A 14992-nucleotide genomic window follows, 5' to 3' on the forward strand; every position below is an offset into this window, starting at 1 on the left:
CATGTTAAAAAGGTGGTATGCAAACAGCCAATATATATAAATGCAAAGTGCTAGGAGATAAATGCATCAAGGATGTGTCCACTATGTCATTTCTCTTCATAATATAGCTAGGACAGCAGTCCATACGCAGTTACAGAGAATAACAAAAAGTATATACACATCGCAATGTGTGAGAAGGACTCTTACCCATCTCCCGGTTTATGTGATTGGCGTCCACCCCGACGCGCGTTTCGGCCCAGCCCAGACGAAGGCTTCCGGGCCGAAACGCGCGTCGGGGTGGACGCCAGTCACATAAACCGGGAGATGGGTAAGAGTCCTTCTCACACATTGCGATGTGTATATACTTTTTGTTATGCTCTGTAACTGCGTATGGACTGCTGTCCTAGATATATTATGAAGAGAAATGACATAGTGGACACATCCTTGATGCATTTATCGCCTAGCACTTTGCATTTATATATATTGGCTGTTTGCATACCACCTTTTTAACATGCAATGTTATTTGACATAGGTGTGCTCAGTCTGTTTACATAGTGCGGCTCTGTGACATATGTTCTGGTTGTCCATTTTTCTTTTGTGGTTATCATCTCTATGTTTTTATATATGTGTTTATTTTTAATTTGATCAATAAACTTTCACTGTTTTAAATTTATCTTTCGTGTGTCAGACTCCAAGTTATAGGTTTTGTTGCATATTCAGCGGGTTCACCGTTACCACCATGCTTACTATGGGCCTGTGGCCCGGTTCCCGATAGAGCCCGTACATCATTGTGAAGGGCTATTCATCATTGATCTTCTAGGGAACTGTTTGGTGTCCTCCATTTAGGTACAGACATAACAATCTTTGAGCCTTAAGATATCAGACGACAACACTGTGCACTCATACAGACACTTGTGGAAAGATAAATGTATACAAACACATTGCACTATTTAGGAGAAAATTGTCAAAATTCCATAGATAGCGGTAGTCAATTTTAACAAGGACGGGCTCAGTCAATTGGTATATATACACCATTCAGCTATAATATTAAAACCACCTTCCTAATATTAAATAGGTTTCCTCGTGCCTCCAAAACAACCCATTAAGGTATGGACTCCACAAGACCTCTGAAGGTGTCCTGTGGTATCTGGCACCAAGATGTTAGCAGCTGATATTTTAAGTTCTGTATATAGTGAGGTGCGGCCTCCATGGACCGGACATGTTTTTGCAGAACATCCCACAGATACTTCATTGGATTGAGATCTTGAGAATTTGGAGGCCAAGTCAACACCTTGAAGTCTTTGTCATGTACCTCAAGCCATTCCTAAACAATTTTTGCAGTGTGGCAGGAAACATTATCCTATTGAAAGACGAATACCATCACTATGAAGGTATAACAATGTTTAGGTTGGTGGTTTGTGTCTAAGTAACATCCACATGAATGCCAATAGCCAAGGTTTCCCCAGCAGAACATTGCCTGGAGTATCACACTGCCTCCTCAGGCTTGTCTTCTACCCATAGTGCAACTTGGTGCCATCTCTTCCCCAGTTAAACGACACACACGCACCCAGCTGTCCACATGATGTAAAAAGACATAGTGATCAAACCAGGCCATCTTCTTCCATTGCAATGTTCCATACGCAACAGGTGTGTTCTGACAGCTTTCTATCATAGCCCGTATTAAATTTTCAGCAATTTGTGCTACAGTAGCTCTTATGTGGGATTGGACCAGATGGAATAGCCTTCGATCCCCACACGCATTAATGATCGTTGGATGTTCATGATCCTGTCACCGGTTCACCTGTTGTCCTTTCTTTGACCACTTTTGGAAGGTACAAACCCCTGCATACCAGGAACACCACACAAGACCTGCTGTTTTGAAGATGCTTTTACCGAGTCGTCTAGCCATCGCAATTTTGGTTTGTGTCAAAGTCGCTCGGATGTTTACACTTGTCCAGTTTTCGTGCTTTAAATACATCAACTTCGAGAGCTGACTGTTCATTTACTTAATAATATATTCCGCCCCATGACAGATGCCAGTTTAATAACATAACCAATGTTATTCACTTCATATGTTAGTGGTTTTAATGTTATGGCTGATCAGTGTATATCTACAACTGCCTAAGGAGAGTTTTTGTAAATTAACAATGGGTATGCTTTAAGTGAGTGCACTTTTAGCAAAGCTTGTGCCTGCTTGTCTACACACTACTTGATAGACGTTTACAATTACAGCCCCTTAAAATGGTGGGATCAATAATATTTTTGAGCAGATGACAGTGATATTGAATGGGGAAAATGAATGAGGATAAAAATACTTCTGTTCATTCAGTTTCCCAAGTTAAAATGGCTTCCTCTTAAAATTAAATAGAATCAGTCTTTTAAATATTACCCACTGGTTTCTTATTAGTTCTCATTACTCATCGTTTTTTCTCAGTACCAACACCGGAAGAAATGTCAAGTCTCACTCCAGAGTCTTCACCGGAGTGAGTATCGGCTTTACTACTTTTTACTATTTATTTTTTTGCCTTCAGATCTGTCCAGAGAAGATTTGTTTCCACGTTTCCTTAGTCCACTTAATTTTCTAAACTTTTTATAATTTCATTTGCTTATAGGCTTGCCAAAAAGTCTTGGTTTGGAAACTTCATCAACTTAGATAAAGAAGAGCAGATATTTGTGGTGATTAAAGATAAACCTCTCAGCTCCATAAAAGCTGACATAGTCCACGCTTTTCTCTCAGTAAGTACAGATGTGCAATCCTTTATTGTAACCTGTTCCTTGAATTGAATCTACTCTTGTGGGTCAGAATAAAATGATTATCACAGTATTACATCTTCATATCAGACCTGTCTGTATGTTGATATGTTGGGCATTCATGACTTAAGGGCCTTTTACACCGGCCGATATTCAGCCGGTGCAGCGAGCGCCGATCAACGAGTCATCATTGATCGGCGCTCGTTTGCTCCTGTCACACGGAGCTATGGATGGGGCTGAGCGTTCGTTACTCTGATTGCTCATTATCATGTTGGCAGCGAGTCTCTCTGTTTACACAGGGAGAAGTGCTGCCGACAACGATAATATTTTACTTTTTTAAAACGATACGACAAGCAGATGATCGAGGGTTTGCTTGTTCATCTGCTGATCATTCCTCTGTTTACACAGGGCAATTATTGGCAACGAGTGTTATATTAACGCTCGTCTGCACGATAATCTGCCAGTGTAAAACCCCCTTTATTCAAGCTGGCTCTGCTTGGTTTTCATATAATTAAAACTTGACTTTAAAGTATATAAACACCATTTTACAGTTTATGAATTGCATCACAAAGCAAGTTGCCAAAGCAGGATCTGTGCAAACACTGAACAAGCAGAGGATACTAGAAGATTTAAGCTCTGAAGCCTGCAGAATTATAAATGCAGTAATTCTCTTCAATATTACCTGCTGTACTTCAAAATCTGTATTAGATAAGTAATGTAATGTATACACAAAGTTAAAAGTGTTTTCCCACAATTGACATTTATCACCTATCCACAAGATAGGTGATAAATGTCTCATTGTTGGGGCCCCACCGTTGTGACCTAGACGATCACTAGAATGGGGGTCCCGAGCCGTGCGCAGCCGCAGTGAGGAGGAGCTTGAATGGAGCGGCTGTACTTGGCTATTTCCGTCAGTTCAATAGACATTGAATGGGAATAGCTCCATTCAAAGTTTCCCTCACTGCGGTCCTGCAGTAAGGAGGAACAGGGGGCACTGCAGTGGGGACCCCAGCGATCAAACATTTATCAGCTATCCAGTGGATAGGTAACAAATGTCAATGGTGGGAAAACCCCTTTAAAGTTATGGTGAAGGTGAAGTTACAGTAAAATGTTGTTCAAAGGTGGATATGAGGTTTAAGCTTTCGTCAAAGCTCCCAGCAAGTGTACGTTACTACAAACTTGAATGTTACCTTAGATTTAAATATAACCTATACCTCCTGAAAAAGACTGTGGGGTGCAAAAACAAAACAACCTCTTAATGCCACAAATGTATTTTCTGCATCTCAGTTATTATCTTCACCGAGTTACAAAATGTTTTACATGTCGATACTGTAGGTTCACTTACCTAATGCATGCTGTGATATAGCGCCATGCCGCTGGACTAACTTATTATATAAGATCAGGCTCCTTTTGCACCCTTCTTAATAATCTTATCTCATACACCTAAAAAGCATTTCCAAGCATGTGACATTACCCTACAGGCTTCATAGTTACTAATAGCAAATCTTAGTGAAACGAAAATAATTTATCTAACACATACGGCCCTTTTACAAGGGCTGTGAATAGGGTGAATGAGCACTCATACGACCTCCCATTCCCGAACATTGGCCTGTGTAAACATGGCAGCGATCAGCCGTTCGTCAGTTGATCGCTGCCATAAAATTGATGGTTTGTCAGCAGCACATTTCCAAATGTAAACAGAGGATGTGCTGCTAACAATATGCAAACTGCATGGGGACGAAAAATCAAAGACTGTGACTTCAGGCAAAGTAGTAGCAGCCTGTTTACATACGCTTATCCATAGTCCAGGCGTATCCCATCCTCATACAATAAGTAAACAATGCCCTTTCTGCTGAGTTTTTGGGAACTAAATTGTGGTAGAGCTTCTATTACAAAAGTTATAGCCCTATTTGTATCCTCTCTCTTCCCCTGGTTGAATTTGCCGTACCAATTTTTTTTTCTCCACCGTGGTGACTACGTACACTCATTATAGTGAAATGGTAGTGACTTAAGTAAGGGAATATTCGGAGCCAGTAGTTTGTGGAAATCTTGTACTGGATAGTAAGGAGGGGAGTGTAGCATCTAACGGATCTTTTTTACACTTTGCTTTATCTTTGTGCCTCCTTTTATTCTTATGGATATTATAATTTGTGACATTTAAATCATCTTATATTGCAGCCATTTTATGGGATACATTAAACTTCTAGCTCACAGCATGCTTGTAAATTTTTGGTTATTATAATCTGGCAAATACCAGGTCTGCTATTTTTTTCTGAATTTTGTCTCCCCCAGATCCCCAGCTTAAGTCACAGCGTGATCTCTCAGACCAGCTTCAGAGCAGAGTACAAGTCATCAGGGGGTCCATCTGTATTTCAGAAACCTGTCAAATTTCAGGTGGACATCAGTTACTCGGAGGGAGCTGAGGCACATAAAGAGAATGGCATCTACTCTGTGACCTTCACTCTAATATCAGGTATACCAGACGGGCGTACTGATGCTCATCACATACAGGGATGGCCTGAGACTGAGAGATTTTTATTTGAATGAAGGATAAATTAATCTAATGGATTACATGCAGCCGGAACACCACACATGCAGTATATTTGGGATGTCTGGATGTGCGTTCTGATCTCCTCTGTAAGGAATGACATTAGATTTCTCTCCTCTGTGAAGCATTTGGGAAGCTGAGCTGTCAATCACCATTCTGCTCATTGGAGGTGTGAAACAATGTGTGACATAGTGACATGAAGCAGAACATTGATTGACAGCTCTGCTTGCTGGGTTTATGACAACAACTTTTCTGATGGACACGTGTCCTCCCACATTGGCACACATCATTACGATGGCACAAGCACTATGGAAAGATGCACCTTTACCACCAAGGACAGTCTGCCCTTGTCACAAAGATTCATTGCCATCTGTAATTCATTACTTCACAGAGTCATACATACTTTTTTTTTATTACAAAACTTTGAGGAATGTTAACAGAATAGCCAGTTTTTGATTTGTATGTTTTTCTAAAAATTCACAATAAATACCATATATTTCGGTCTATAAGATGCATTTTTCACCAGAATAAAAGCATGGTCCGAATACCAGAAGTACAGCCATATGTTAAAGATAATCAGCATAAATAAACTGTACAGGGTGGAGCTGCTGTCCACGTTCCCATTGTCTCTTTGTCACTTGCAGCTACTGGATGCCAAAACTGAAAATATAATGCAGCAGCTCACTTCACACCACTATGGGGCTGTATGAATGTTACCACTAGGTCGGATACAGTCCATAATAACGCAAAGAAGGTAACAGGATAGAGTCCTTAATCTAAAGTTTCTTTCTAGTTCATTCATCACGTGTCCACGCAACATTTCGGCTCAATCCAGAGTCATTCTCAAGACTTTCTGATTGCGTATGTGTAACGTGGGTCTGGGTGGTGTACGGCTCTATGCAGGGTAGTAGCAAGAAAGACAATATGGAGACAGGAGTGATGAGAAAAATTCTACACATCTCCTGCCCGTCACCCATTAACCACAGCTCACGTGACACCACGGGAAGATTCCTGCCCGTCACCCACAATTAGCTCCGGGACCACACCGACTGAGGCCCCAAGCACGCATAGCTTCAGCAGCTTGTCGCACACACAGTGTGCTGGCTTTGTCCACACACTGAATATCCAATGGAGGGAGCACGCCATTTTATATAGTAGGCGCCGCCCAATCGTCAGGATGAAGCATAGCCGTGATGCGACATCTTGGCGCTGTCGTGGAGCTGAAAACTGCTAGCTAAGGTGGCGTTTTGGCCGTTAATCCTGGCACCAAGAAATTTAGATTCACCAGCAAGCCAACCATCATTTCCCTTACCTGCCACAAAAGAAAACAACGTCACAGTGCAATCATACAGTTACACAAGATGCTATTTCTGGCCAACATAATATGCCCTTCTTCAAAAACGCCACCTGTTGGAGGAAAGCAAGTTTAACCAGCTATTTACAGGCACAGTGCATTAAATTTAATAGTCTATTCTGGCAGATTAGAAATGAGCTCCTGGGGATTGTTCTTCCTCACTCTTACAGATGGCTTGAGAAAATCTCTGGATTGAGCTGAAATATTACGTGGACACATGTTGGCATTAGAATAGAAAGACATTTCAGATTAAGGACTGCATGCTGTTGCCTCTTTGCTTTTTTTTTTTTGTGGTAGCTACTGGATGTCACAAAAGACACTGTTACAATTCACAATAGCTGCTGGCAAACAGTGTTTTTTTCTGCACTTTCACATGTCTCGTGATGCCCAGTAATAGCAAGTGAAAAAGAGACCTTGGGAAGCAAAGGCAGACATAGGCAGCAGAGAGCCCTTGTGTGCTACTTGGTCTCCAACAGCCAATTGACAAAGTGAAGTGCTCATTGTTGACCACCACCCTCTTGGCTCTCTTGTAAAACTCATAACAATTTTGCTGGTAGACTGCAATAAAGCCATGGAAATAATTATTGCAGTCCTTTATATGAAAACTTGTAGGAAGTGCTGTTTTATTTTTTAAGATGCACATGTAGATAGTGCCACACACTGCATATGTAGATAATGCCACACACTGCCCATACAGATAATGCCACAGTACCCCATGTAGATGGTGCCACACACTGTCCATGTAGATAGTGCTACACACACACACACACACACGCGCACACACACACACACATACACACCACACACACGCACGCACACACACATACACACACACACACACACACACACAATGCCTATTTAGGTAGTGCCCCTTGTAGATAGTCCCACAGTGCCCATGTAGGTAGTAACACACACACACACACACACACACACACACATAGTGCCCATGTAGGTAGTGCCACACACAGTGCCCATGTAGTTAGTGCCACAGCACCCATGTAGATAGTGCCGCACAAACCACCTGAAGATAGCGCCACGATACCCCATATACATACAGATGTAGTCGTCTTTACCTATGATAGATAATGCCACACATTGCACACGTAGATAGTTCCACACATTGTACATGTAGATAATACCACACACTGCCCAATGTAGATAGTACCAAAGTGCCCCCTGTAGATAGTGCCACAGTGTCTCCTGTAGATAGTGCCACACACTGCCCCCTGTATATATTGCCACACACTGCTCCCTGTAGATAATGCCTCACACAGCCCTTGTAAATAATGCCAAACACTAAACATGTAGCTAATGCCACACACTGCACATGTAGATGGTGCCGCACGCTGCACATGTAGATAGTGCCACACATTGCACGTGTAGATAGTGCCTCAGTACCCCATGTAGGTAGTAACACACAATGCCCATGTAGATAGTGCCACACACAGTACCCATGTAGATAGTGCCACACAAACCAACTGAAGATAGCGCCATGATACCCCATGTTCATACAATAGTGCCACACTCACCTGTCCCGGTTCCTGCGCCATCTTCTTCTCAAGCGATTCAGGCAACTACCACTCCTGATGGAAAGGTGAATAGCTGCCCTAATCTGTACTGCCTTATGTGTATTCATGCTAATTAGTCCCCCTCATTCTGTTGTGACTCTGAAAAAGACCGACTGCAGAGGGACCCGGAGAGCACTGCATTCCTGCAACGTTCTGGTTCTGACTTCCTTCTGGATATTACCTTTATGACTGCATATCCGAGGAACTGCCCTCTAACACATAGGCCGATGCACAACCCTGCCGTCGAGCACCTCTCATGCACCGAGTCCTGTGTCACAACTGTGTCACAACTGAGGTCACACATGTGCTACCCCACCACCCACCATCATCTTGTCACTCAGAGGATGTGCACCTAGTAATACAACTATACATATATAGTGTAAGAAAAATGGTTTCTTGTTTTTAGGTCCATAGAAGTTTAGACAAAACTTTGTTTAACTTTACACTGCTCCTTCTCTATCTGTAGCTTGTGTGATATTTGGTATTTTATCAGACTCATCCATTTTTATTTGGTTATGGCACCTCTAATTGCACCCCTGTCACGGTTGCTGTTCTCATAATTTTTGGTACTCAAAATTAAAAGTTATCAGCTTTTGATATGTTTACTATTTATATTACATTGATTTATTGGCTTCTTTTGACTTATTTTCTAGGTCCCAGCCGCCGATTTAAGAGGGTTGTAGAGACTATTCAGGCACAATTGCTGAGCACACACGACCAGCCGTCAGTTCAGGCCTTGGCAGGTACATATATATATATATATTATTTTCCTCTATATATATAAAACTGGATTTTTATTTGATAGTACACTGGTAGAATTATCTTTGGTGATGCATATAAATGGAAAAAGAAGGGAACCAGCAGCCAGGTATTATTAGTACTACTAGTATTATATTATATGATATATTATAGCTGGTATTTGTAGTGAAAGTAATAGAAACCCTCCAAATGTTATTTAGTACTAACAAGGAATTAAAGGGTTTTTCCCACTTTAGTAAGTGATGTCATATTGCTAGGAGAGGAGAGTGATGGCATATTGCTAGGAGAGGAGAGTGATGGCATATTGCTAGAATCATAGATAGAAGGAGCCAGTGTTTCCCTGAGTAGCGTCACTCCTGGCCACACACCACTCACTTGAATGATGCTGTGTTGCAGTTTGTTGCAGTGGGTTGCTGGGAGTACCGCTGTGAAGGAAGAAAGCTAAAGGGACCTTTGTCCCTTTATTCTCCAGATCAGTGGGGGTCCCAGAAGTTGAACGCCTATTGTTCATAATGTTCTTGCATGTCCTAGAGGTATGACAAAACATTATCAAATGTGGATACGCCTTTAACATCCCATTTTCAGCACTATTTCCTCTTATAATTACAGGCCCTTTCCTTACGAAAATTAGTTGTTTTTATTCCAACAAACAGGAAGCCTTCCATACCTTTTTGGAGCTTTAGAGCTTGATTTTTGGTGGTCCTTTCGTCTCAAAACCTGCATCGAAATTGCAGTGTGTAATCCCTCCTTACAAAACTATATATTCAAACTGACTAGGGTCTCATGCGCACGAAAATGATGCATTCAATGACCCTGTACAGTAGCACAGAGAGTCCTTAAAGGTCTATATTAGGGACCTGTAGGTGCTCTGTGTGCTGCCATATAGTGCCTCTGGGGGAATATCTGCGTAATTCCACATGTCATGGTATGGTGTCATGGTATCATTGTCTTGCGGATTTATACGAAATCCATGTGAAAAAACCTGTACATGCCTCCAATTTTAGGTACAGTATGTGCCCATAGAATTTTATGGGGGTCATATTATGGATCCATTCTACACAAATCTGTATTATGGCCGTATGCATGATCCCTAAATGTGCACAGTATTAATCACCTTAACCACTTAACCTGTCACAGCAGAGAACACAAACACTATGGTTTTCCATGACATCCGATTACAAGTAATTGTCAAATAATAACAATAACAGTGATATGAAGTCCGCCTGACTGCAGCATTGTATATAGCGCCCTATTCCATTGAGATGTGTCAAATGCATCTGTTAAAATTATAGTTAGAGCCTCCCGAGGCTCCTGATTTGCTCTGATTACAGGACGTCATTTAAAACCAGAACAGAAATGTAGTATGGCAGAAAAGAATAGGGAAATCTGTTAGAGCAGCTGGAAGGGACAGTGCTTCCATTACCCTTTATGCATCATCAAGGGGATCAACAGAAGCTAGCTTATTTTATGTAGATCACAAGTTTACAATTCTAAATGTCCAAACTTTGTAAAGCATGGGGTTAAGTGTTGACAGCAAAACCATCTCTGGGGGAGTGGGTAGGACAATTTTTATTGCAACTACTGTATCATAGATAAGATGCTGTATATCGGATAGATAGATAGATAGATAGATAGATAGATAGATAGATAGATAGATAGATAGATAGATAGATAGATAGATAGATAGATAGATAGATAGATAGATAGATAGATAGATAGATAGATAGATTAGATAGATAGATAGATAGATAGATAGATAGATAGATAGATAGATAGATAGATAGATAGATAGATAGATAGATAGATAGATAGAATCACACATTTATTAAATATATTTTGGGAAATTTCTAAAAACTATTGACCAATCAAATTACAGCCAGTCATTTGCTTTAGGTAGGTCGAAGAATGTGCAAAGGGAAAGTAGAAAGATTTCCCATTTAATTTTTTTTAAGTACTCAACTGTATTACTGATGCGTTATATATTATTATCATTGGTATGGCAAAAGTTTTTTTAGACTTTCCCTGATACACAGAAGTAAACATATCACCGACATATGGAGTCATATATAGAAGCATTTACAAGTAAATACAGTTCTGTTACCCATGGATATCAATAAGATGTCTGCTTCTATTTTAAAACCTTCATTTACCATGACAGCTACAGGTGAATTCACAACAATAATAGCAGGCCACAACCACATAGCAAAACTTAATGATAGAATGGGCCCCATTCCTCCCCTTGGACTCCACTAAATGTACTATGCTTGTATTCAAATTATTACCCACATTCAGTTTTTAGGTCCAACATTCTGTGCTGATTCTATATATATATATATATATATATATATATATATACAGTAAATATTTTTATATATATATATATATATATATATATATATATATATATATATATATATCTATAGGGAACCTTTTATGACAGGTTTTATGGTAAATGCTATAATTCTCTCTGCCGCATATGTGGCTATTATTGAACTTGGAGATTATGAATTTGTATGCAATGAGTTCCCTCTAGTGGTGGCTGCAGTTTGTCGTTGCAGTTTAGTGCTGGGTTCCATCCTGCCACATGCCCCATATCACTCGTGTAGCCTGTTTTTATAGAAAGTACCAAATTAGATGGGCGAGAACTTGACATGGGTGTCACCAATGTTTTGTTCACATGATTTTATGTAGTATCTTAACAGTGGGGTCCTCCTACTTCTATTGTGTATTCAACTCTGTATTTGACTTCTAGGTTTTAAGTGTTTTTTTATGAGATAAGTGCAATTAATGATTTCATTTAGGAGCAAATGTAACAACAAGAACCCAGATGGAGTGTTCCTTGGATCATCTTCTCTTCTTGCCACCAGATGAGAAGAATGGACAGCAAAGCCGAGCACCTGGAACCCCAACCCGAAGTTGTCAGAACTCGCGTCGCTCAGAGCCTGACATGGCAGAACACCACAGGAGAGGATCCTCCAAAGACAAGAAACTTTTGGCTTCTAACGGAACGCAAACACAGCCATGACAATGGGAAAACTATCATTGCTAGGACGTATCTGTCACAGCTATGAATGAACAATAAAAAAACTGAACAAAACAACGCAAGAGAACGCAGCGCCCTGATTTCTGAGAGAAAACTCACAAGGATCTGCTTACACGAATCAATAGGTACACAGACATATATCCTATCCCAGGTGTACACGCGCTTCCGTGCGTGGCAGGATATACCGTTATGCATACCTAAGGTTTGATAAAATCATTGTTACACATACAGTACATGTACAAGTGCACGAACATACAGAGCAATGAGCACAGACACAGAAAAGAGCGAGCGACAGGAGTTAAAGGTTGGCGTTACTGTGAAGATGTAAATATTTCCAAATAATAAAAAATGACAAAAAAAAAAAAAAGCAAACAACAAATGGATTTCAAGAAAATAAACCAGAAGGAAACAAAAATCTATGAAGAAACTGCAATTCTTCATTAATAAGTTTATTATTATTTTTAATATATTTATTTATTTAATTGGAAATTGTCTGGGTGTGGGGCTCTTTCGTTTACACTTTTTAGATGTTTTTTTTTTCCAGTTCTGTTTTCCACTTTTTGTTTCTCAGAGGCAGCTAACGCCAAAAGACATGACCTATGTAACATGTGCCCCGACTGCATTATCATGAACTTATTCCGAGTTTTCTAACGTTCTTGGCTCAGATTGTCTCATTGCTGTTGTGGCTGCAGCACATCCAGCACCTGCATATAGTGGCCATATCTCACTGTTGCGTCGGATCGAGAACCTGATGACCTTTGGCCATTACAACTGAAATGTAGATTAGGAGAGCCGATTTCTATTTACGACAAGTTCTTTTGAACGTCAAGATCAAAGGGCTTGTTCTGTAACCTAAACTGCATGTGCAAACCACATGTGCCATAGTGACCACAGGTTTAACCACTAACCATTACCACAACCGTCCATGTTGGAGATGAAGAGGTTTTGGTACCAATTAGCAAGACCAGCACACATATCCTCTTCTGTCTGACTGTAATTTGTTTTTTTACTTTATGTGAAACACACATTTCCTTCAATGCTTAGTCCTACTATATACAATTTGCCTATATGTTTAATATATATTCAGGGGTGCGAGCAGACTAATTCATTCAATTGAACAAATCTAGATCTCAGAAAGGCTGCACATGTTATGAAGCCTTTTGTCGGCTGTTTTCCTCTATCTGATCAGCTGCTATAACATAATTACTATGGCAATAAGGCACCTCTAAATTGGGAAATCTCTGTAATCCCTATTGTGCCATACCATTAAATGTCACAGTGTTCTCTCCACTGTGATGCCATCCGTATTATTCATCATGCGACTCTTGTTTGGTGTGGAAGTCACTCCAGTTGCACCAGTAATAAATATAGATATATTTATAGAATATTTATGTATCTTTTCTTTAGATCCCATATAATCGACAAAAAGGTGCTTACTGAGATGATTGGGTTGGGTTGACAATTGTATGTTTTGACAAAGTGCTTTTTGGTTCTTTTATTAAAGAGCACCTTAAAATTATATCCCAAAGTATTCTCTAGGTAACATGAAAGGATGTGAGGAGCTGGAAAAGAAGGAGCTATTTTTGGACTAGCGTCCAACTGTGAAGTGGCGGTCTAATAAACATGTAATGATGAGCAGATCAGCTCAGAAAATCATTAATACTATGATACTCTTCACCTCTTGGTTCTTACCCGGATATGGGATATATGGTTCTCTTCTGTAGACCTGAGTCCTAATAATGCATTTCCTTTGTAAACATTCTCCATCGTCTATAACCAAATGTCCTTTATTTTTTGGGAAACATTATGCAATCTCTACCAAGTAAATGGGGTCAGATCTCTATAGATGACTAACATACTTAATGCACCATTCACTTTTAACCGCAAGATTAAAGGACAAAGAAACATATTTTAAACGTATCAATTCTATTCAAGGTTATGTACTGATACTGAGGCCATCTTGAGTCGGTTGTAGTCACCACCTTGTTGTGTATGCATTTTAATCAGTACTGCATTGTGGTTTTCTTTTTTAATTTACAAGATAGGACAAAGCTCCTGCATAAAGATGGGCAACAAATCTGAATACCAAAATATGACATGCTTTCGAGGCTTTTAAATGTTCTCAGTCTGATATATATATATATATACATATACATATATATACATATATATATATATATATGTATAAATATGCTATATTTTTTAAACGTCTTGATGATTTTGTCATACTTTGGCCCAAACGTTGTTCATCTGAAAGTTTCATAATATCATCAAAATACCATAAAGTTGGTTGCCTTGGATAATGGGAGCCACTATTACAATATTGTAACACATATTGAAGTATATGTAGCATATATCTGATGCTTCCCTACACTTACACTAAGGGCCTGTTCAAATCAGCGTTGGCTTTCCGTTCAGGGGTTCCGTCGAAGGTTTCCGTCGGGTGAACCCCGCAACGGAAAGTCAAACTGAAACAACAGCTTCCGTTTCCGTCACTATTGGTATCAATGGTGATGGAAACATTGCTAATGGTTTCTGTTCGTCACCATTCTGGCAGGTTTCAGTTTTTCCGACGGAATCAATAGCACAGTCGACTCCGCTATTGATTCCGTCGTTAAAACGGAAACCTGACGGAATGGTGACGAACGGAAACCATTAGCAATGATTTTGTCACCATTGTTATCAATGGTGACTGAAACGGAAGCTGTGGTTTCAGTTTGACTTTCCGTTGCGGGGTTCACCCGACGGAAACCTCAGACGGAACCCCGGAACGAAAAGCCAACGCTGATGTGAACGAGGCCTTACTAAGATTATTTAAAAAGTCCCTAGTATTGCCTGCAGTCTCCACAACATCCACTAGATGCAACTGTTGTATGATGAGCAACGCCTTGTAGGAAATAAATAGGGCAGAACTACACTCCTCAACATTGAAATTGGAACACCAAGAAGGAAAAATTTGTGGAATTGTGGAAAGCACAGGATCTATAGAT

The 14992-nt window shown here is 40.1% G+C and overlaps 1 protein-coding gene across 7 annotated transcripts in view; it reads left to right on the plus strand.

The window, feature by feature from the left end:
- Nucleotides 1–14430, plus strand: part of LOC142662064 (serine/threonine-protein kinase BRSK2-like) — a 295681-nt gene extending 281251 nt beyond the window's left edge. For 5 of the 7 annotated variants that reach the window (XM_075839927.1, XM_075839930.1, XM_075839925.1 and 2 more), the window contains 5 exons: nt 2414–2462; nt 2592–2715; nt 5023–5203; nt 8854–8943; nt 11761–14430. In XM_075839927.1, coding sequence (XP_075696042.1) covers nt 2414–2462; nt 2592–2715; nt 5023–5203; nt 8854–8943; nt 11761–11984 — 668 coding nt within the window. In that variant the 3' untranslated portion in view covers nt 11985–14430. The remainder of the gene's footprint in view (nt 1–2413; nt 2463–2591; nt 2716–5022; nt 5204–8853; nt 8944–11760) is intronic. The other 2 variants (XM_075839928.1, XM_075839931.1) reach the window with 1 other exon arrangement.
- The last annotated feature ends 562 nt before the right edge of the window (nt 14431–14992 follow it).

The sequence above is a fragment of the Rhinoderma darwinii genome, chromosome 10 (genome assembly GCF_050947455.1).
Source record: "Rhinoderma darwinii isolate aRhiDar2 chromosome 10, aRhiDar2.hap1, whole genome shotgun sequence".
Classification (NCBI taxonomy): Eukaryota; Metazoa; Chordata; class Amphibia; order Anura; family Rhinodermatidae; genus Rhinoderma; species Rhinoderma darwinii.